The sequence below is a fragment of the Eptatretus burgeri genome, chromosome 3 (genome assembly GCF_056783735.1).
Source record: "Eptatretus burgeri isolate ZD-2024b chromosome 3, Ebu_testis_v1, whole genome shotgun sequence".
Taxonomy (NCBI): domain Eukaryota; kingdom Metazoa; phylum Chordata; class Myxini; order Myxiniformes; family Myxinidae; genus Eptatretus; species Eptatretus burgeri.
The window spans coordinates 88,237,599-88,262,448 of record NC_140963.1 but is presented as its reverse complement, the minus strand read 5'-3'; the positions used below and the strand labels follow the sequence as shown (position 1 = coordinate 88,262,448).

The window sequence follows — 24,850 nt, the reverse complement described above, 5'->3', positions numbered from 1 at the left end:
ACACGGACAGACATGTCTACTTTCACGAATAGATGCAAAAATCTAGTACAATTTCTCTTGTAGCCACAGAACCAGACAATATATATATATATATATATATATATATATATATATATATATATATATATATTTATAATGGCCCTCAGAGCCCATACATCTCCCACCCTGCCTTACCATGTGCATTGACAAGCCCCAGATATGACCTTCCTTTTGGTGTTAAGAAGCAACCAAACCAGATTATGGTGTCTCCTTCTGGGAAGTCTGCCTGACTCCTGCCAAGAGGAGCAGTTTATGAATATTGGTAATGATCGCATTCTCTTTCCAGTAGCAGACACCCATTAAATAAATCACTAATCCTGCCATGTTCACTCGAGGTAATCGTGCAAGGTTCAAAGTCCACTCACTGGCTGCGATGGTCGAAGGTTTGGGTAGAAGGGACCATCCATGAACCTTCGAGTCTTGCACTGGTCCATACCCTCGGGAGTTTGCAGTACTGGGAGCTGCAAGCTATCAGCCTTTTGGGTGAGTTCAGAAAGTTCTCTAACTATTTTGTTGTGTAAAGGCACACCCCATTCTGGCAGGTACATTTCCAACTATTTCCGGATTATTTTTGAAGCTTTGTGAACCATTTTAGGGAACAACCCTTATCTGGCATGTACGATATACGTTTGGCTGCCCCAATGAACCCCAATGCTAGGGATTTCTGCCGATGCGCAATGAGCATTCTGGGGTAGATTAAGTCATTTTGAAAGTCGTATATTGACACAATGATAAACGCAGTAGAGTACAGCACAGTATACAAATCAGTTTGCATGCTTTTAATAGATGATGAAGAAGGCATGCTCACTGGGGAGACAAAACTGTGCTGCAAAGATTAAATTCCGTTTGCAAACATTTAAATTCCATCTCTCTGAGTCTCTTCCCAGGATCTTCCAAGCAGGTGTGTCCAAGCGTGATTTGCCCAGCTGGAGCTCTCTGTCCTTCCACCTAGATGGTGTCTCAATTTTCCAACTGTAACACTTACACTGTACACCATCTGTAAACGTGAATGTTTTTTTCAACTTCCTATCACTGTACATCATCCATAAATGACAAAAAAAACGACATCATCCATAAACAACGAAAACTCACACACTTTTCAAACCATACCGCCACAAAACACCAAAACACCTCAGTCCCATTACCTCTCCAGTTTGAAAGACTGGTATGTTTTCATCAGAAGTCCAGCACCAGACTCAGGGAGTAATGGTGAGAGCTTCTGCTTTATATCTGGGAGGTCCAGCGGTTCAAACCCCCCACCGAAGCATTCAAATGACAACATTGGCTCATCAGTCACTGCACTTTCAATTGACGTTCCTTTCTTTTTAAGTATTCATGGCACTTTTTATGATTCCAAGTCGAAGATCAACAGTGCATATTAAAATATACACTGTGACACTAAGCACTGCACACCATTTGTAAACCATTAATGTTTGCTAATTTCCTACCAATGTACAATGTCCTTTATTGACAAAAACCCACAGAAACCTCTATGGGGGTATGATGATGATGGGTGATCGCAAACTCGCGAATAGATGGGTCGTGAATGTGGAATCCGTATACATTTACGAATCCGCGGATTAGCGAAACTCGCAAAGACAGAACTCGTGGATATGGAGGGTTGCCTTATTGTCCCCAATTGGACACATTAAATTTCTTGCAAGTTAAGTTGATTCAGAATAACTGCTATTGCGAACTAACAACGCGAACCTCTCAATTGCTGCCGTGTTCTCAACTCTCTTCCCCAAACAAATCAACGACAGAGACATGGTGAAAGAACACGCCAAGGCATCGATGAGAAGCCGAGAGTGTTTATTATACTGTAAATAACGGCAAGGGAGAAAGGGAGAGAGGCGTAACAAAATGGAACTCCTCAATAAATACATCCACACAATGCAGAAAATCCGAATCTCTTTCGTTAACTTGGGTCCAATTCAAAATAAGTGACCGTAAACGAGAAAAAAAATCCAAACAAAAAAAAACAAAGCGATTAAACTCGTGCAGATTTCGGTTATTAAAATACATTCACAATAATTCCATGGTGAGAATTTGCAAAACAATCAGATACAAGAAAGCATCAATAATGAACATGTTACAACCACTTTGAGTGGTTATAACAACAGTGAAATTACGTACAAAGCGCTCACAATTTCTTTCGCAAAACAACTTCGTTCAAAACACCATAATATATGCACTCTGAAAAAAAAAAATAAGTGTAAAAGCATATATTTATTGCTCGCAAGAAGAATAATGAAACGAAAAAAGGCCATTCCAACACAAATCTGTACACGCGAGGATATGTGCAAACGGAGATCGAAATAAATATACCTGCAGCGGTCTTGATGCGGTTATTAATATTACTATCATTATTATAATCATTATATATAGCGACATCGTCACGTGGAATTATGATTGTTGTCGAAAGTGTGAAGATGCTCAGGGAGAGATTGCACAAGTTGCACAGTTTGGAATGCAATGAGCTGCTGCGTGTGGTTGGAATCACGGATTTCAGCTGAATATATAGAACAAGCATTTATAACGCGAATCGACACTGTTCAAAATGCACCTGTTTATGTGCAACACCGACTCGTTCATTAAAACATCCCTGCACGTCGACGTGTTGCATCAATGTTGGCGCTGTTGCCTCATATCCCAAACTTCCAGTACAGGTGGAATCGCATGGCATCTGTTCGACTGCTGGGGAAACATATGTTGGATGGGTCGACAACTCAATGGTATAGGGTGCTGCCCAAGTGGTCCTCGCACAGATATAGGAACTAAGAAACTTGTCCCGGGATCCTGGCACAAGGGCGGCCTACTGTTTGAGAGATACCGTTTGATCTGAAATACCTGTAAGAGATTGTTAGCAAACGGGACAGCCAGGTTAAACTCCTCACTCAAGGATGATGCTCTCCTTGTCGGAATGTTCTGCCTGCAGGTAAAAGGACCACGGTGCATTTTGATGAATTCCACAGCTAGAAACAATAAGCTAGCTCTGGAAATGAAATGCCTTGCACTGTGGTCAGACATCTAAAATAACGAAATCCTAAATTACATGTACACGCTGAAATAATACTGGCATTTTTGGATTAAAATCCGAGTTAATTAAACAAAATATTTACTTGGCAGATTTTTGTTAAAATGCCACCGGCACATTGGACGCACTGGTGGGGAAGGAGTGGGAGAGGAGTGGGGGGGGGGGGGAGAAACTGCTTCGCCTCGGCAGAACCCACACTAACTTTCTTTTTATTAACACTGATTTGTATCACTACATTTGTGCAAGACGCGCACACGCATTAAATGCGGGCATGCGCGCCTGAAAATGCGTAAACACTGAAGCTGCCGCAGCATGGGCGTGCACCTCAAAGGGCATGGGCAAACCTTTTGCAGCCCAATGATCTTATTTTGTAAACGGGCGATCAGGAGCGATGCTGCATCGACCCTCACGCAGACACTTCTGCGGCCATCACACTCTCCAAAACCCCCTTGGATTTGCCCACGCTCTCGCCGTCTTCCACAGCCACGGCACTCACTCGCTCAGACACCTCTGCCCGTGCGTCTATCTTCATCGATAGTGAATTTCCCCAGAGAGGGGACACTGGAGGTGGTGGTGGAAGAGGAGGTGGAGGAAGAGGAGGAACTGCCGGCAGCAAGAGAGAAGCTGCGCTTGCCAGGCGCCGCTGTTCCTCAGCCTCTCGTTTGCAGTAGGAGTAACGATGGTTCATGTGCTGCGAGTAAGACCCCGAATGTGAGAAGCGCTTTCCACACTTGTCGCACTGGTATGGCTTCTCTCCTGAGTGCAGACGCGAATGCTCGATCAGGTGATGCTTGTGCTTGAATGCCTTCTTGCATGTCTGGCACTCGTACGGCCGCTTGCCTGTGGGAGAATGGGACAATGGGTTATTGTGACGTCACAACAGCGAAGGTGATTGAGCTCAAACAATGGACTCTTATTTGGACAATGTGCATTCCTGCTCGTTTGCCCTCTGACAAACTGCTCGTTTGCCCTCGTTTGTCGGTTGATGTTTGCAATCAAATATGGTATTTCTGTAATGACAACTGCGGTGATAAACCTTTAGTGGTTGAACCTAAATCTGCAGTAGTTTGGGTATGACTTATTGTGTGTTTGTGGTGCAGGGAGGGATGGAGGGATTCTCTACCCCACTGAGTTAAACCAGAACATTTTGGCTCTGTTGCCTGTTTAACATCATATTAAAAACGCTGTTGTACAATTTCATCAAATTCAATCTGGGAATTATTTGTAAGTTTGACGCATTTTTCAATGCGTTGCAGTGGGCTATACATTTTTCTTTTTACACATAAGATTATATTTAGTAACATTTTCAAATACCAAGTGGAGGTATATTTTTTTAAATTACTTTACTTTCAAATAAATCAAAAGCACTTTATTATTATTTATGATTTAAAAATATGATTTTGACTTGGTGTCGGTCCGTTAAGCTCGATCGTGTTAACAAGATGCTCACCTCCGGATTTGTACTCACAATGCTTTGATATATATATTTATTTATTTCCAAAATTCCCATCTTGTTACTATTCCACGTCTTGTTGTTACATCCCCTTACATATGGTTTGGATATTGAGAATAAAATGTTTGCATCAGGACTACAAAATGACCATTCCCAGATGTACTAGCCCTGGAAAAATGAGGGCAAAGTTTTCAGGCACTTTACAAATATTTATTCAGTCATTCAAGTTGCCTGGAGTTCAGTTCTCCTTATGAATAAGTTAAGTAATTTTGGGGGGATCCCCAACACAAAACGAGTTTCGAATTCAGCATTTATCTTTATCACTAAAACATCTTCCTGAACATGCGATGCACTTCTGTGAAAAAACACAGAATCGCATGAATTTCTTATCGTTTGCGGAGTGTGTTGAACATTTTGGTTTGTGCAAGGAGCAGTTTGTCAAGTAGTCTCACAAAGTTTCTCTGTGTGTGCACAATAACTATACATGGAATGCATGTTCTGGGTGGTCTCAATGAATTAACTACTTCTAGGAGCTGTTTGACGTTGGCCCACTGTACAATGTCTGCAAAAGTTTTGCTCACATCGATGCGTTAAAAGTTTTGACCGAATGGTTTTATACTGTGCAGCGGTGCTGACTTATATTCAATGTTTTTCAGCCTCTCCATCTTGCCAAGGTGCTTTTTCTAAACTCACCCACCTGATGAGACCTTTGGCTGCAGTGCCCTCCAGGCAAGTAAATAAATTCCATGCTACGATAAAGCAAATTAATTGCAATCCCAAGACAGTGCGGTGCCATAAACAGAGATGTTGTCTGTATCGTTTAGAAATTTAGAAATTTATTTTGTTGAATATGTATTTTTTTTTTCAAATCTATCTCATCTCGGTGGCCTGATGTGTGTTGGTGGTGTTTATTGCACATAACATGGGGGAGTGGCAGGGCTGGTGATGAGGGTCCTTATATTTATGTCATACTACGTGTGAAAAGAGCAGGGTGTGCAAAAATGCAAAGGGAGGTTGGAAGTACAGTATCCCTTCAAAGGTCATTGGACACACTTTTATTAACAGTAGTCTTAGCACATAGGTTAATCCAATAGGATAGTGCAGATGTAGTACACTTACCAAGCCTGGTGTTGGCTTAGTGGTTTGGGTGGCGGCTTGGGATCCTAGGGTGCTGAGTTCAAGCCTCGTTGGCCACTGAATTAAAATACACCAGGAGGTTGACTCAGCCTGTCATCCTTCCGAGGTCGGCAAAATGAGTACCAGTGTACTGGTAAGGGGGACACTGCATCAGCGGCATAGCCGCGTCCCAACCAATGATGTAACCAGTAGCCACAGGCTGCACTCGATAGAGAGAGAGAGAGAGTACACTTACCTCTGAGCTGTCTAATGTTGGTTTGATTCCCGACAACACGATAAACTGTCGGACTGCTGCTTCGTGGGGAGGATGTTGCATCAGCAAGTGTGCAGTCCCTCAGATGGACATTAAGCTGGAGACCCATCTCCCAGAATTGGTTTGCTGGTGGACATTACAGATCCCACGATATATTTCCAAAGAGAAGGTGAGTTATTGCCGGCATCTTGAACAAATTCCAAATTTCTGGCCAAATCCCCTTCGACAGGTCGAGCCTGTGAATTCTGAAAAACTTGGTCTGAAACTTTTTTCTGATCATTCCCACAAAAAGATAAAAAATAATTGGTTCCATTAAAAAAAGAAGTTATAGTCGAAGTGTGTAGCTTTCTTTTGGGGAAACATGAGTGCATCTCTACACTCATGGGTTCAAGTAAAGCTGGGAAATAAAGTTTTCTGCTCCAAATCTGGGGACTGCATTGACTTCATTTCAGCATTCTGTTACAATATTCAGACGTAACTCTAACATAACCACTCCGCTACACAAACTTGCAGTAATCAACCTGTCCCTCTCGACTTCTGTCATCTTATTGCATATTGATCATCAAGAAACCATAATTAAGCTTGCATGTCGACATAAATCTTAAAAGTCTAACTAAATTTGCAATTGTATATTAATAAAGCCTACGTTATAGCAACAATAATAGTATTCAAACTCAAACAAAATTTTGTGGCTATTTAACGCCTTTCTGGGCCTCTTATGCCTGGTGTTGGCTCAATGGTTAGGGTGGTGGGTTTGGGATCCTAGGATCCTGAGTTCAAACCCCACTTTTCTGTTGAATTAATACCAGGTGGGGTTGACTCTGCCTGTCATCCTTCTGAGGTCGGCAAAATGAATGCCAGCATGCTGGTATACTGTGTCGGAGTGGTGACCCGTCCAGAATTGTGTCCAATAGCCAAGGAGTCTGCTTCGGCAGCACCAACGCCATGCATAGAGTATGGTCCCAGTGGATGGGCTTCTTTGAGCCCGAGTCACAACTTAAACCCTCATTCTAACATCTGCTGCCGGTGTCTTATCAGGTTGGAGGTAAGACTACTGCCATTTTTTTTACCTCTACAATATCGAGGCTCATGGAAAAGTCAGGTGACAGAGAATATGAACTGACAGTAGGCCAGCGGGGAAACTATTTGACACAATAAACAAGGAATTAACGAACAGGAAAAGGGAAAGAGGAGGGAAGGAAACACTGCAAGTAAGAGAGTTGTGATAGGAAGGGTTAATATAGACTCCCACAATGTTGGCATGCACCCCACAGCATCTGTGTACCTGAACTTGTCAGTCTGCAAAACCTGTTTCCACATTTTCAGAACCTCCGAATACCTGTTCATGATGACACACGATGCAATGCTGGACATTTGTCATGCTTCTTATTCCTCTTATACGTCTTCCTCTTGCATATGGCAGCATGACTGCTGGGTAGCTATCATTTTGTTAAGGCACAACTATGCTGCTGATGCTGTGCCCCGATACCAGTTCACTGGTACTCATTTCGCCAACCTCAGAAGGATGACAGGCTGAGTCAACCCCACCTGGTGTTAATTCAGCAATCAACAGGACTCTGAACCCAGGACCCTAAGATCCCAAGCCAACCACCCTAACCACTAAGCCAACACCAGGCATTTGCCATGCTAATTAAAGGTTTGTCTACAGATGCTCTTCTGTGGCATTTCATGAAATTAAAATTGGTCCTTTGAATTGTTATAATACCTGCTTGATCTCCCAATGTCCTCTTCGACTTTGGAAGGATAATGCAGAGGGATAAAGGGAAGGGGGTGAGGGACATGTATGGATGTGGAAAAGGGGATATAAGGTGGAAAGGGAAAGGTCAACAATTTGCCATTTTTACGAAGGTAATACATAGATGTTCCCTTTTTGGGTATGGCGAACCTTTCATGTCATAAATTTTTTTTTTAATAAAGGGAGCTTTCTTACAATTAGCTATAAGCTTGTTCTTACCTGTGTGCTCATATTTGTGCCTCATTAACGAGCTGCTTTTGTGGAAGGTCTTATCACAGAGGTCACAGGCGAATCCCCCATTTTGCTCCAACTTCCGTAGTCTGGATCCTGACAGCTCCGTTTCCAAGTCACTCAGCTTTGAGGCTGTTGTACTGAAATTGGCTGCCATACTCCATAAGTCACCCTGAAAATGTATGACGAATACAATTATTGGTCCCATTATTAATCACAGGATAAGTTTTGGAAACTTGTCAAACTCTCTGGACAGTCAATGCAGTGCTTTGCTATAGTTTTATTTACAAAAAAAGCTAATTGTGGTGAAATATGGAGTGCTGGGATTTTAACCGCTTACTTTCTCATGGTGCAGAGCTATAAAGCATCAAAAAAAAATTGAAACTATCCTTTGGAGTTAAATTCTGCTTAATTTTCACAGGTACAAACGTTTAAAACAAAGGTGGTGAGAATGTTAATTCATGCTGCAGTTTGTGGAAATTATTCTATCAAAGACTTGTTTGTCCATCTCCATCGACCTCTCCATCCACCCTGCAATTGGCGTTTCCCCTTTCTCCTGTTGTTCCCTTTGTTATGTTGTGTCTTGTCCTGCACTGTGTCCTAGCTCTTCCATGAGCCTCAACCATGTATAAAATAAAAAAGACATGCTTTGCCAAATAATACTTTGGAGATTTAAACAAACATACACACATACATACCTGGAAGCCAAATTTGCCATTGGACTTGTGGGCGTTGGGTAAATTGCTCATAGATGGAGCACTTGGGACTCCGTAGGGCAGAGACAGGTAGGAGAACAGTCCTAACTGGTCCAACCCTCCATACGGCCGAAGACCTGGTAAGTTTGGATATCCAGGTGGGATTAAGTCAGTCGGAGGAAAATGACCAACCCCATAAGGAGGGAATGGAGGAAACATTGTTTTCATGTTGAACAATGGGAAACCAAAATTTCCTTTCCCTTCAGAAGATACTTCACAAGATAGCTCCTCAATAGATCCCTGAAGCTTTCGCTTCAGACATGCCATCTCGTTTTGTCCATTTATCATTGGTGTAGGTTTAGTAGGGCTCACAGAACCTGTACTGCTTTGATCATCCCCACTGTTTTCATTGCTTTTGCTCCAGTTTTTTATTTCTGCTCGTCGTAGTGAAAGATCCAAAGGTTCTGCCTGCATTGCAGAGTTGTCTTGAGACACCTTGTGGAAATTGTTTGTGGTCATGAATGACATGTTTGGTACATGGTGCCCATTTTCAAATATTTTTGGCTTTTTGACAGGGATTTGGATTTCGTTCTGGTAAGGGCGATTGTTTTTTCGATATGCAGAGATTGGACTACTTTGCATTGGGATTTTCGGGGTTGTGTTTCTTCGGATTCCCTTTGTGATTGCAGTCACTTGAGTTGATAATCTATCCCCAGTCAATGACTCAGGACTTCCTGCATAGTGACGCATCTCTTCAAACCACCTTTGCACATGTTCCTTTGGCATGCCTACATCAAGTGCAATCTTCTCCAGGTCTTCATGACTGGGTTCAACATTGAGTGCATAGAAGGCTCCGAGCAATAATGCTTGCTTGTCTTGCAGCGAACGTGTTCCATTTAATGATGAGTGTGAGTAACTCTCAACGGGCAGCATTTTAGGAACGGGTGGATGTTCATACGTCATTGCTTGACTTGCATTGGGGTTCAGGGCAGCACGGATGTCATCATTCATGCAACACAGATAGCGTTCATGTTGGTGCAGTGGGATTGGCCCCGGAAATGCTGCTCCACAGTACTGGCAACGAAAGGCCTCAGGCCAGAGTGATGACATCTTTGGTTCTCGTTGCTTCTCATTATTTTGCTTCTCGTGCCTCTCTCTTTCTTCTATATGTTTGATGTTTCCTGGGAGCCTAAGTTGGAGGAGGGAAGCCTTAACATTTGGAGATTGTGGACCTATGCCATTAATTTTTATATCCTTTTCATTCGGAGGATATACTGAATGATGGACCAAGTGGTTGTGTGGCTCCTCCTTGACAGATACTGGTGATTCGTTTTGATGCCTGAGCTTCAAAAATATGGCATCGCCATTTTCCTCTTCTTTGGGCCAAAGTGATGTTCCAACCTTCCCATTGTATGATGTAAATCCTGGAGAAGCCATGTTTCCAAACCTCAGGGCCTCAAGTGCAACAAGCCCATTGTGCGCTCGACCATGTGTTTTGTAGTCACTATTCGAGAAACTTCGATTTTCTCGAACATAACTTTGGGAAATAACTGGAGCACGAGCTCCACAATCCAGTGCTTCTGGAGGTTCATCCTTGACCCTGGCTGAAGTAAAACTGTCGACCTCTTGTGGGGCCCCATCCAGTCGTTGTCGCATTAGCTGGAGAAGTGCTTTGTTGGCCATTGGCAGGCCAGGCAGAGAAAGGGGTAAAGGGAAAGCCAGGCTGGAGTTGAAGCGTGGACCAGTACGTGAGCGCCCATTGGTAGGGCTGCCCAAGCCGATGCATTTTTTGCTGCTAATGTGCGAGCTATATGATCCTGAGTGTGAGAAACGTTTCTTGCAGTTGGAGCATTCGTATGGCTTCTCACCTATGAGAATAAAACATGAACTCTCCTTAGAAAAACATCTGGGGCAGACACTCTTACAGCCAGAAGCTAACAGTATATTTTAGATCAATGTCTTTTGACATTACATATCATCAAGATTGTAGAAATATCACTTATAAAGACACAAGATAAAAAAAAAACGTATTGGTAATGACATCAAACATACTTTATGAGCAGCAATTGTAAATGACATGCTGAATTTACAAAAGTAGACATGATTAACTTTCAAAGTAATGTTACCATTGGGATAACATTAAAGTATAGCTATATGATGAGATGAACTTTGCAAGAACTTTGCAGGAAAACAGCTGCAATCGTTAATGAAAGTTCAAGGTGCATCAGAGGATTGGACAATGGGATGCTAATCTGTTTTCAACAATACAATGACAATATGTATGGAACCACAGACGATATGAGATCTGGTAGCTATGTCTACATCTGCAAACAAAAATGCATCAAAAGATCAGTAGCTGAAGTTGAAAAAGTACAGATCATAGTAGTTGCTAAAAGATGGATTTTACTTTATTGGGGGATTATTAAGGGGGAGTGTGGAGGATGAACAAGTGGTTAATAAAGTGTTAATGAGGTCCATGTGGTTTGGGCTAAACGCTTTCCCACGATATATCAAACTGATCCTTGAATAATGTGAGAATTAAAATGGGACTTTTCGCACTTTGCTTCTGACTACTTGCTGCATGCTTTCATAATGAACAGTCTGCCTACTGGATGACTCCAACTTCAAACCTCACTGCATTTGGCGAAGACATCCTCTTTCATAAATGTGGGAAAACCCCGTTCATCTGGTGCACACTATGAAAGGTATTATGAAAACATCAGGATGTGACTGCAAACGTACAGTGCCCTGCAAAAGTATTCAGCCCCTCCAAAGTTTTCACATTCTGATGTCACCTGAGCATATTTCACGATGCTTTCAAATCAAATTTAATATATAGAATCTTCACAAACTACTCCAAAGTGATAAAGATAAAAAAAATGCAGATAAAATGTGAATGAGTTAGATTAACAGAGAAAATCAGATGATTCTCAATGAAATAAGCATTTGCCGAATGAACCCCAAAACACTTCAGGAGCAAATTATTTGTTTGAAAGGTTACAAAATAAGTGTAATAGGTGCCACCTGTTTGTAGTTAGTGGTTTAACTTACAAATTAAGCCCCTCCCCTTATCTAAGGAGTTTTAAAGTGCAACTCACTTGGTCAACAAACAAGGTAAACATGAAGACCAAGGAGCTTTCCAAAGAAGTCAAACATAAAGTGGTGGAGAAGCATGTTCAGGAGAGGGTTACAAGAAGATTTCAAAGTCACTCATTATCCCTTTGACTTCGGTGAAATCCATCAATAAGAAGTGGAAGAGGTATCATACCATCCAAACTCTAGCCAGATCAGGTCACCTATCCAAACACACCACACAGACAAGCAGGAAACTGGTTCAGGCCCTCACTGTAAATCTAACAATGACTTTAAATGATCTGCAAGGCTCTATGTCCGAGATGTGGGTCAGTGTTCATCAATCACCAATATCCCGTTCCCTTCACAAAGCTGGCCTCTCTGGACAGGTGGCAAGAAAGAAGCCATTACTGAAAAAGACATCTAAGAGCTCGTATGGAGTTTGAGAAAAAGCATCTCAATGATACTGCAGGCATGTGGGGAAACATTTTCTGGTCAGACGAGACAAAAAATGAACTTTTTGTCTAAATTCAGTGTTATGTCTCGCACAACCCTAATACTGCACATTACCCAGTCAACACCATCCCTACTGTCAAGCACGGTAGTGGCAGCATCATGTTATGGGGCTGCTTTTCATTAGCAGGGACTGGCAAGCTTGTCACGATATAAGGGACAATGGACGATGCAAAGTACAGGAGGATCCTTGATGAAAACCTGCTTAAGTCAGCCATGAATCTGAAACTGGGTTGGAGATTCACATTTCAGCAGGACAATGATCCGAAGCACAAAGCTAAAGCCACACTGGAGTGGCTGAATAAGAAGAAAATAAATGTTCTTGAGTGGCCCAGTCAAAGTCCTGACTTGAACCCAATTGAACAATTATGGGAAGACATGACGATTGCAGTCCATCGACGATCCCCATCAAACTTGGCAGAACGAGAGCAATTTTCATGTGAAGAATGGCAAAGATTTCACCATCTCACTGTGCAAAGCTGGCATAGTAGAGACCTACCCACAAAGACTCATAAGAAGTCATTGCTGCAAAAGGTGCTTCCACCAAGTATCGAATTAAGGGGCAGAATACTTTTGCAACCAGTGAACTTTCATGAACCTCCGCCATCGAAGATGGATGGAGGTTACTGTTTTCACCCCTTTCTGTTTGTTTGTTTGTTTGTTTGTAAACAGTATTACGGAAAAACTCCTCGACGGATTCCGAAGAAACTTGGTGGGGGGGGGGGGTTAGGTCTGGTCCAAGGATCATGCCATTAGATTTTGGACTTGGTGCAAAATCCAATATGGCCGCTATTGCGGCCAATTTGAAAAAATATTTGAATTTTTTTTTTTGCATTTCTACATGTTTTAAGTGATTTCCAACCCCCCCAACCCCCCCAAAAAAAAATTGTTAGAGAAAAAAAAAATTTGCAAATTTTTTTTCAACAAAATTTCGAATTTTTTTTTTTGCATTTCTACATGTTATAAGTGATTTCCAACAAAAAAAAACATGCCAAAATTATAACTGCGGCTGATTTTGGAACTTCAGGTGGATATACCCACGTAAAATCAATTTCTGTCTCAAGGAATCTAGTTATGACGAATGAATTGAGTATGTAAAAGTTAAAAGTAAAAGGGAAAGTTGCAAACTTTAACTCTGTGAGCACTGTTGACGTCATACTGAATGAATAGGATATCAGGTTCACTTGAGTGACCGAGCAGTATTGGCGGCGGAGGTTTTGCACTCTACAGAGTGCTCCCCCTCTAGTTTGTACATGTTTTCGGCAGCTATCCTGACATGTAACCTCCTTCATCAGGTCAGGTATGGGAGCATGTGCCAGAACAGCGCGTCGCTGCGTCCACTTTCCGCCGGTACTCCAGGGGCCTCCGTCTGGCCATCCCCCAGGCAGATGCCAGGCCCATCCCCATCTCCTTGAGATGATGGTCAACCTGCTGCAACCATGAGGCACGTGGTCGGCCCACTGGCCTCCTCCACTCATGAGACTCCCTCGCTGAGAGAATCTGGTGAGCAGGATCAGCGTCAGGAAAACGAGCCACATGTCCATACAGCCGCAGCTGACGCTCACGGACTATGCAGGTAACAAATCTCATCCGAGTCTCTCTCAGCAACCGCTCGTTGGACACAAAATCCGACCAGCGATAGCCAAGGATTCTCCGAAGAGACCTGGTACCAAAGGAATTAAGTCTCCGTCTCAGATCCTTGGTCAAAGTCCAAGTCTCGCACCCATAGAGCAAGACTGGAAGTACCAAGGACCTGAAGACTCGGACTTTCGTCCTCCCGCACAGGTACCGGCAGCGCCACACCCCATGATCCAGTGAATCCATGACTCCCCAGGCCCGACCCAGACGTCTATTGACCTCCGGCTCACAACCTGCGGAGACATGAATATCACTGCCAAGGTAAGTGAATCTATCCACGACCTCAACATCCTCACCACAAACAGACACAGACAGGACAGCAGCATCCAAGATGTCACCGAAAGCCTGGATCTTTGTTTTGACCCAAGAAATCCGTAATCCCAACGGCTCCGACTCCTCATTCAGCACCTCGAGGGCCCCCAAGAGGATGTCTAAAGTCTCCGCAAAGATGACTGCATCATCTGCAAAATCAAGGTCCGAGATCTTGACATTGCCAAACGATGCACCGCAACTTGATCTCTCCGACATCCTCCCAAAAATCCAGTCCATACAAGTGCTGAAAAGTGTGGGGGCAAGTACACATCCCTGACGAACTCCAGTAACAACTGGAAATAAGTCAGAGGCGGTACCACCACACTTCACAGCACTCTCAGTACCAGAGTAGAGTTCAGACATCAGATCGATCAGTTTCGGTGGCACCCCACGAAGACCAAGAATCCTCCAGAGGACATCCCGATTCACTGAATCGAACGCTTTACAGAGATCAACATAGGCTGCAAGCAGCCCCTGCCGAAACTCTCGTCTGCGTTCAGTGAGGACACGAAGAGCAAGGATACGGTCAATCGTTGACCTCTTTGGTGTAAAGCCTGACTGCTCTGGACGCTGGTGCTCAAGCAGATGGTGGCGAACCCTATCAAGAATTATCCGAGCAAAGACCTTGCCCGGCACTGAGAGCAGCGTCACCCCTCGGTAGTTGTTGCAGTCTTGGCGATCACCCTTCCCTTTCCAGAGAGGGACAACAAGGCCCCTCTTCCAGTCAGTTGGGATGATGCCTGTGTTCCAGGCAGAGCACAAAACTGCATGCAACGACGCGAGTGCAGCATTTCCACCAGCCTTGAGAAGTTCAGCATGGATGCCACAGATCCCTGGAGCTTTGCCCCGTTTCAACTGGTTCACCGCAGCCCGTGTTTCCACAAGCGATGGTGGACCACAGTTGATTCGAGGGTCAGCAACAGGGATTGTAACACCCTTGACGTCCAACTCGACAGCTGGGGGATCAGCCTGGTACAACCGCTCAAAGTAACCGGCCCAGCGGGCCTTCACTTCAGACTCCTCTGTCAAGAGCCTACCACTCTCTGCTCGAACTGCAGTGCTCCGAGGGATGGGCTTGGATGAACGTAATGCGCGAATTCCCCTGTAAGCGGGACGAGAATCACCTGTCCACAGGTGATGCTCTACCCCCTCACAGATTCCTCGCACATAGGCCTCCCTGTCCACCCTCAGTGCACGTACAGTTTTACGCCTCAGCTCCCTGAACAGCTCAGCTCTGCCATTCAGCCTGGCCCTGCGACTCTGGTCAATGGTATCCAGTGTCCCTTGAGAGACAAAATTCTTCTTTGCCCTGCGGTGAACTCCAAGGCATCCACCGGCAACATCAAGGACGGTGGTCTTGAAGGTGCTCCACAACTCTTCAGGACCCCCAAAGCACCCAGACCCCCCAAGTGTCCACTCAGCCTGTTCGCAAACTCCTCAGCTACTCTCTCATCCCTGAGCTTGGCAACATCCAGCCTAGGCTGGGATGGTACCATTCTCCAGGATTTAAGGTGCAGCTTTAGAGTTGCTACAACAAGCCTGTGGTCAGTATTGAGGAACTGAGCACTCCGGTAGACCCTGCAGTTCTGGATCATCCTCCAACGACCGTCAATGAGGACATGGTCAATCTCCTTTGCCACACCGCCAGCGTTGGAATACCAAGTCCAGCGATGAGCTTGCGGGCGCTGAAACCATGAACCAGCCACCCTAAGTCCATGACTTCTTGCAAAGTCAAGGAACTTAGTGCTATTCTGGTTCATAGTTCCTGACCCATGGGGACCAACACACACCTCATAACCATCCCTATCAGCTCCAGTCGATGCATTGAAATCCCCCAAGACTAGAAGTGTATCTCGTCTGGGGCACTGATCAACCACAGACTCGAGTGTGGCGTAGAATGCATCCTTCACGGTAAGATCACTCGCCTCAGTCGGAGCATAAATAGAGACCAGGGAAATGACACCTAAGGAGTGACGAATCCTTAATCTCATAATACGCTCGTTGACCGGTGTTACCTCAATTATCATTGGGGTCAGCTTATTGGACACAGCTACAGCAACTCCTTGGGTATGGTAACCATCAGAGCGACCAGACCAATAGTAGGTGTAACCACCCACCATTATCTCGCCGCAATCCGGTCTCCGAACCTCAGAGAGAGCTGCAATCCCGATGTCCAAACGCTTGAGCTCAGATGATAACAGAGACAGGTGATCATCCTCTCTTAGGGATAGGACATTCCAGGCACCCACCCGAAGGGACCGCCTCAGGTTAACCCAAGGAGACCGCCGTCTGGTGGACGACACCTCAGCACCACTCCGACACACTCTCCCGCAATCTGACCCAGGGATGTTACCCCGTGGTTTCCCTCCTATCAAAGATTGGGGGTCCCGAAGGCTTTGCCCCAATCCCATCATCCGGTGAGCTGCCCTGCGAAGGGAAGCTGCACAGGAGGTACTCCCACGGAGTGGGTTTTCAGATTTTTTTGCGTTTTTGCGTTTTGCGGAATGAAGCGTTTTACGGTGGCTGGAGTGCAAATCCTGCCACCAACCTCCTAATAAGAAGTAACCCAACTGCAGGAGGATGTCCGCAGACACAGTTGGGCACTAGATATGGATGGCCGTTGGCTCACAAGGAGCTCCTCCGCCCTTTGATTAACCAGTGTTTAGTATCTAAAACATTTATTTAGTTCAGTGTTTAGTATCCTTCATCTAAAACAGTGTTTAGTTTGATCTCTTCAGTTATTAATAAAACAGTTCATTTGGACAAATTGTTTTTCAATACAATTTGTAATTCATCAAAATGTGACATTATTGGTAGGGGGTGAATACTTTTGCAGGCCACTGTACGTATATATATATATATATATATATATATATATATATATATATATATATATATATATATATATATATATATATATATTGTTGCGAATTCGCGCCCACCGGCGAGCGATTGGCCACGTAACTCGAATCGCGGCACGTCGCCCACCGGACGGACAATTCAGTCGTGACCCTCTCAGAACAACGCCAGGAGCTAGTTACGGGTGGGTCTTTCGACCTCACCACAATCGTGCCAATCGGCCACCCACGTAGGATAGGGTTGTTCGCCAAACTCGACCTACCTAAGTACCTACGCGGATGGTTAATCGGGAGATCGTACCTCGCCACAGGTCAAATTCGGACACGAACCGCAGTTCCGTACTGCAGAGATAACCGAGCGGAGTTATCATCGACCTCGACGGTTCAGATTAGTTACCGGGAACTTACACCCACTACCAATCTCTTACGCGATGCAAGATGGAGAGTCAATAAAAAGAAAAAAGACGAAGCAGAGCGGGAACAGTTCAACAAGCAAACATTTTATTGCGCGACACACGGACACAAAGCAAGCACATATATTTAGTCACAGCAACAATAATAAAAGGCACGTATTCAAGCACAGAAAGAAACAGTAAAAAAGAGATACTACCGACTACGACCGACACACGGAAACACGCAGTTTCACTTAACAGACGGCGCCACCACAAGCATTTACACAAAAAGCAAAGGAAAAAAACAGTCGCGACTTCCCTTTTTGTGGCTGGTGAGTCCCTCTCCCACGACCGTCAGTGTGGTCGCGCCTGGCCCCAACCTCTCTCGCGGCCGGCGAACCCTCTCCGGCACTCCTCGTCCGGACGCGCAGGTCCACCTCACAACCGGCGCTGCCACGTCTCCCGTCCGTGCCTCCGTTGACAGGCCGCTCGCCAAGCCGCGAGCGCAGGACCTCTTCCCCCGACAAGACAAGCAGCACCAAGAAGAAGACGACGTCCAGCCCAGAAGCTCAAACAACCCGAAGAACACTGGAACTCTCGAAGACAAGGATACAGGAAGCCTCGAAAACCTCCTCAAGGTCCGTGCTGTCCGCCTTTTGTAGCGCGGGGCTCCACCCTTCGCTCCGCCCCGTTTTCGGCCCCGCCTCCCTTCGAGCTTCTTGGAGAAGCCTCTCAAAGGGGGGTGTGCCCTCTCGCTCTCCCTCCACCCCACCCCGTGCGGGGGCCAGGGGAGTCAGTTTTGGCTCAGGGCCAGGGAATTATTCCCCCAAAAAGAGGCCCCCACCTTTTCTCACCTTTGACCCCTGGCTCAGACCACACTTCCACCACAGCGTGGAGAATTTAGATGGGAGAAACAGGCGGGAAAAACCCCTGAGCATCGTTGGTGGTTTTTGTTCTTCCATGGAGATCGTGACCGCACGAGGCTTATTGAATGGCGAGTGGCGAATATGTGGTAGCGTAGGTGGTGGAGGTGGCGTGGTTGTAGTGTGGTTGGCGCTGTGGTGGGGATGGCGTGGTTGTTGAGATGCTGTTTGTTTGAAATAAAAGATAGAACAGAAAAATGGCTAACACAAAGCGTCGCAGCCCGGATGGATCACATAAATTTCCCTCTACACAACGGGTTTGGGCTAACTACACATGCACTTATCGAGATATCTCACCTGAGGACTCTTTATGGTGTAATGCGAATTTCCACAACCGTAACAATATATATATATATATATATATATATATATATATATATATATATATATATATATATATATATATATATATATATATATATATATATATATATATATATATATATATATATATATATATATATATATATATATATGGTCACCGAAATAGTTGACCCTTATTGTCAGTTATTCTGTCTGTTTGTTTGGATGTTTGTTTGGATGTTTGTTCGTTTGCAATCAGCATAATTGGTAGTAAACGTGGGCGGATTTTTACCAAACTCGAGTGGTAGGTACATCGTATGACCTTGTGCTTTGGAAATTGTGATGGTTGCTAGGGACACTTTGGTTCCCTAGCAACAACCGAAAAACCTTCAAAATCGGTACCGTTCACGCGAAATCAATTCCGAAAGCCATTATCCCACGTTGGGTTATGAAATTTGGCAGGAAACATCTACAGGTGATGCTCTATCAAATATATTCCAGTTTTTGTGATATATAGAATACTTTACCCGCAGCACACCTTACAATTAGGGTATGCGCGAAAATTGGCGAAAATTGAAGGCCCCTAGTGACCAGGTGAGTGCATCGATACGAAAGAAACTTTGCAGGTTCATGGTACTCAATGAGTACTACAACTTTGCCTCAGGACATATTGACCGATTTTGCTTCAGTCAGGGGTCAAAGGTCAATTAGTGCAAAAATTGATAATATGCGAGAGCTGGAGGTGCCATCGCGCCAAATGCTACTCCTCCTAGGGTTATGGTCGGATGGTCATGAAAATTCACACGAATCGTCTGGAATACATTGTAAACAAATAATCAAGCTGGATTTTCGACTTAGATCTTTGTTCACCTACAGTACCCCCTCGAACTTTGGGGATTTCCGATTTCAAACCGCATTTTCGGTACTTTTTTTTCGGTACTTTAGCCTGGTGTTGGCGCATTGGTTAGGGCAGCAGTTTGGGATCCAAAAGGTCGAGTTCAAGCCCCGTTGGGCCACTGAATTAATACACCAGGGGGTTGACTCAGCCTGTCATCCTTCCGAGGTCGGCGAAATGAGTACCAGTATACTGGGCCCGGTGTATACCCCGGTTAAATTAGGTGTACCATATCCCTGTGTTGTAAGAGGCGACCAGGGTTGCGTCAGGAAGGGCATCCGGCGTAAAACATGTGCCAAATTACTATGCGGATCATACGGATGATCCGCTGTGGCGACCCCGAACGGGAAAGCCGAAAGAAGAATAAGATTTTCGGTACTTTTCATTCAAATGGATACCGAGTAGTTATCAGTCGATGGAACTGGATGAGATTTGATATGCATAATCTGAAGGTGATTCCCTATCCGGAATGTGACATCCATTTTGCTCTATATCTTATAGTTTCCATGCTCGGCGACCCATCGCCACCTACCGGCTTGTATCTTCTTCTTCTTCTTCTTCTTCTTTCGGTTGCTCCCATTAGGGGTCACCACAGCGGATCATCCATATGAACCGCATAGTGATTTGGCACATGTTTTACACCGGATGCCCTTCCTGACGCAACCCTGGTCGCCTCTTGCGACACAGGGATCTGGTACACCTATTTTAACCAGTGTATACACCGGCCCAGTACACTGGTACTCACTTCGCCGACCTCGGAAGGATGACAGGCTGAGTCAACCCCCTGGTGTATTAATTCAGTGGCCCAACGGGGCTTGAACTCAGGACCTTTTGGATCCCAAGCCGCTGCCCGAACCACTGCGCCAACACCAGGCTTTTGTACTTTTAGTGGGCGGATTTTTGTAGTTGGTGGTTTTTGTTCTATATGATATATATATATATATATATATATATATATATATATATATATATATATATATTATAACACCAAGCTTGCACACTAAAAACTCGGCTCGCCGTCACACGATCCCTATGAAATTGCTGTGGCACTGAGCGGACATGCCGACAATGTTTGGGAAGTCTTGGCGTTCCATAGTACCACTTGCATTTTGCACAATGCATATGTTTGTCATTCCCCGTGTACGGTCTGTCGTCTGCTTCCAGCTATGTTGTACTGCCATCCCGTGCATGTGCACGGGTATCCCTAGTGTATGTATATATATGTATATATATGTATATGTATATATGTATATATATATATATATATATATATGTACACACACACACATATATATATATATATATATATATATATATATATATATATGTATATACACTGATGAGACATGCTTAAACATTGTAAGCAATAACAAAATATGATTCCTCATTGTCTCATGTTGCTCACCTAAATTTTTTTCTTCATTTTTTCTTATCATTTATTTCTATTTTCATTTACGGACACTTCCCAATGGTTCTGTGGTTTTTTGCATTGTATCAGCTTTGATGCCCGGTGGTACGCAAAATTTTAGCTTTCTACGTCACTCGGAAGGTACCGAACATTAATATCAGTGAGTGAGTGGTTAGAATGAGCTTTATATTGTTACGGGCCAGTGTTCGAGTTTCGCAAGGAGAGGAAGCACTCGAGTTAATCCCGAACACCTGGTCCTGAGGCCACCAAGCACAGGTGACTTCACACTACGGCAGGTTTTTAAGTAACCACGAATGCCAAATGGTATTGCCAATCCTGGCAGGGTGTCTCAAGTCAAGTCATGTCTCAACTTTGCGTGTTACACACCAAGCGAATTTCCTGCTCTCGATGCAAACTTGCGTTATCTTACCTGATCAGGTGCAGCTCAGCAGAGCTGCCAAGTAGGCACTGGTTAACAAGAGTCAATCGGTGGGGTAGACTTTCCTGGCTAACACTAACATGTGGACTCCGCTGGACTAATGGAGGAAAATACACGACTAGTTGGGTACATTTATAATATAAGCAATTTATTACAAGTGAGGGTGAGGAAAACCATGTGGACAAGAAGCAAACAATGGGTTTTATTACACAGGAATATGTACAGCAAGGGAAAGCAAGGACTGGTGAGGTGCGGCAAAAGAAAATACACATATATACAAAAGAGAAGATACAGGGCAGAGCTAAACCATTATAAAGCGAACACAATCTTAACTTGTATTAACATGACAGGTGCCATCAGAATTATACCCGAGGAAATTAGATGGCAAGAAGGAGAGAGACAGTTTGCGATGGATGCAACCTCTTTTTACCGGGCACAGTCGACGGACCTGCACAAACCCAGTCGCTGAGGAGAGGGAAAGAGGAGAAAAACTGAAGGTGTCGAACGTGCATGGTCAGAGGGAGGCGCAGTGAGGGACGCGGTGATTGGCAGATGATGTGCAAGTGCAGTGGAGAGAGGAAGATGTAAAAGATGCGGACCAAGAGGGGTTGAAACCAAGCAAAGAACATGTGAAAAGATAGGCTAATGTGACTTGTAAAAAAGTCTGTATATGTACTGTCTAAGGTTGTCTAATATTGCGCTCTGTCTGGTTTTCCCTGTTCGTTCCGTGCTCCGTTCCATACTCCGCTCCATTGCTCACCTCACCGTGTCCCCAAAAAAATACGCAGCCAGAGAACCGAGAGCCTGAGCCAGATAACCACGAGCACTCTAATGTGTGGGACATACAGCACTTTTATAATACCCTGGTGGGGCAGAGCTTAGAGGTGGATCATGGTGGAAATTTGGGTGTTTTCCAGTGCCCACAGTAGTATGCGAATCATAACCTTGTTGTCGGTCATGTGATAGTTCGGTAGCGAAAATAGCCACAGTTGCTCTCAGCCCTCACCACATCGATGAGCTTCGAGATTAACATGAGGAGGAGTACTTGGTTGCGTGCCTCAGCTGTGGACATGCTCCGAACACGCAATGAGGGCCACAATCCAGCAGAACATCCAGGCTTCCCCCACAATGTCGAATGGAGTCTCGCGCATACTCCTGGCCCACTTTCGATGCGAGAACATCCAGACTTGAGCACCGGTAATGGCATGCCATACTTCCCTGTCCCTGCTGGTCCCAAAGGGTAGCAGTAGTCGTTGATGATGACTATGGTTGAGCAATGGCAGTGGTGATGTAGCGTCGCAGTTTTAGTGTGGTGATTTGTGATGGAGGTGGTTGGTTGTTCATTGTGGCATCACTGGTGAAGGCGAATTTGAGTTAGGATCTGATGGTGTGGGGATTATTTTGAAGGCATTTGGAGGTCAAGTTAATGTGGAAGCGTTGGTGGTCCAAGTTCAGTGAATGTTGATATGAGGCGAAGTGTCCGTTGGGTTATGGTGCATGATTTGAAGGGGATTTTGTGCACGTATGCCGATGACTGCTTGTTGCTCTGGTTTGTCTGCTTGCGGGAAGAAAGGCTTCCATGTGCTGCGAAGCAAAATAAGTGAAGAAGGAGAAGGAAAACCTGCCTAAAGCCCACATAACGCATAATGTCCCATAAACCCAATGCACATAAGGGAAGGGCTATCTAAAACGAATACTAATGGAATAACTGGATGGATTATGATAAAACTTGGTGATGAGTTGGGTAGGTGACAAGAACAAGCCGATTATATTTGGGTTCAGATCTGGATGCAGATCTGGCCAATTAGTGGGGTACAAAATATAAACTGTTCAGCCTGGCAGAGGCATCGGCTCCGCCGAGTGCCATTCTAGGTGTAAATGACTTAATGTGCCTTAACCTCCTGACAAAACTTAATTCATTTTATTTTTATTCTTCACCAGGCATATGAATTATTGTACCAAAATATTTCTTTATAATTAACAAACACATTTGAAAGGAATTGTTTTTGCTGTACAATGTACAAAATTTATTCTCATGGAATAGCAAGTTAAAGGGGAAGAAAGCAACTTGCACTGACAGTGCATAAATTCAGACAACATGCAGATGCAATAAGCAAAGAGATCTTAATCCAATGCAGTAGGTAATTTTGTGAAAATGCTGGAAGAATTAGTGGTTCACAAATATGGATGTGTTGGGGGAAGTGAAAGGGCCCAATGGGATGTGTTGAACCACAACCAAGTTCATGCTTGCGGTGTGTTATGCCACACTTACCACTGTGGATTCGCAGGTGTTCTTTGAGGTGATGCTTGTACTTGAAAGCCTTCCCACACTCTGTGCACTTGAACTTGCGGTTGACCACGTTCTGGGCCCAGGCTTGTGCCTATGTTAGAACCCACCGTGGTACAAGTTATTACCTTTTCGTCAACAATACAGCAGTTGTGATATCAGGAAGTCCTAAAGGCAAGAGAATAACTTTGTCTTGTAATTCCCCAAGTTCTTTGAAAGAGTAACACGAAGAAGTAGTACCAAGGCATCCAAGACAAGTCAGCAACAGTCATGGCTGAGAATCCAACCTTGAACAGGATGCCATGGCATTACAAGGTACTATAAGTTCGGGAAGGCATTTGGCTAGGGTGCCACAACGCCTCTCACACCCCCACACCCAAACCCCTCTCCATTAGCCCAGTTTAGCCCACCATTAGAGGAAGGCCTCCCTTAACCCATGTTGAGGATTTTTTGGGCAGACTCATCAGACTTTCCAAGAGTGATTTTGGTTAGAGTTGGCAGCCATAGAGATATTATCCACACCAACCAATGGAGAATGAAATTAGTCTTTTAACATGTTACTAAACAGCCAGTCTGATGCAATGGCCTACTTTTGCAATATACACGAAAGAATATTTAACATTCTCCAGCGAATGCTTCCAGGTGAGACACCCGGATTATCATTGACTTATGAAGAACGGCTAAGTCAATGATGCAATGCACTGACAGTGGAGTCCCTCACCCGTAATTGGAGGGAATAATTTTTCAGCTCTCACCGAATCAATTACCCCAAATGGCTAGGATAATGTAAATTATCTCCTCCTATGCTCTTCTAGCCAAATAAAGCTGCATAAAGCAACCAATGCCCACTCTGTGAAACACCAAGATGCCATTTTATACTTGGGTCGAGAATTGAACACAGGCGAGACACAGGGCCGGATTTAGACATGTGGTGGCCCCTGGGCAGCCTTCAGTAATGGAGGCCCACCCTACCTTAGAATACTAAAAAGGTGACAAGACTTATTTACAGTCATCCATAAAGTATATTTCTCAAGAACAAAGAATCTGAACTTCTATATAAAATAGAGAATGAGATGAGATGAATATCTTATATCTGTTCCACTAACTACCAACTACCATTCAGACACTCACAAATACATTTTTCCTTACAATTTTTTTTTTCATGAAATATGTGGAGGCCCCCTGGTTGTGGAGGCCCCTGGGCAACTG

The 24,850-nt window shown here is 44.4% G+C and overlaps 1 protein-coding gene across 12 annotated transcripts in view; it reads right to left on the bottom strand.

Moving 5' to 3' along the window:
• Positions 1-1,834: 1,834 nt before the first annotated feature.
• LOC147030395 (zinc finger E-box-binding homeobox 2-like) overlaps positions 1,835-24,850 on the bottom strand; it is a 276,269-nt gene continuing 253,253 nt past the window's right edge. For all 12 annotated transcript variants that reach the window (XM_085874387.1, XM_085874394.1, XM_085874389.1 and 9 more), the window contains 4 exons: positions 23,627-23,735; positions 8,605-10,469; positions 7,895-8,078; positions 1,835-3,916 (listed from right to left, as the gene is read on the bottom strand). In XM_085874387.1, the coding sequence (XP_085730513.1) occupies positions 3,483-3,916; positions 7,895-8,078; positions 8,605-10,469; positions 23,627-23,735 (2,592 nt within the window). In that variant the 3' untranslated portion in view covers positions 1,835-3,482. The remainder of the gene's footprint in view (positions 3,917-7,894; positions 8,079-8,604; positions 10,470-23,626; positions 23,736-24,850) is intronic.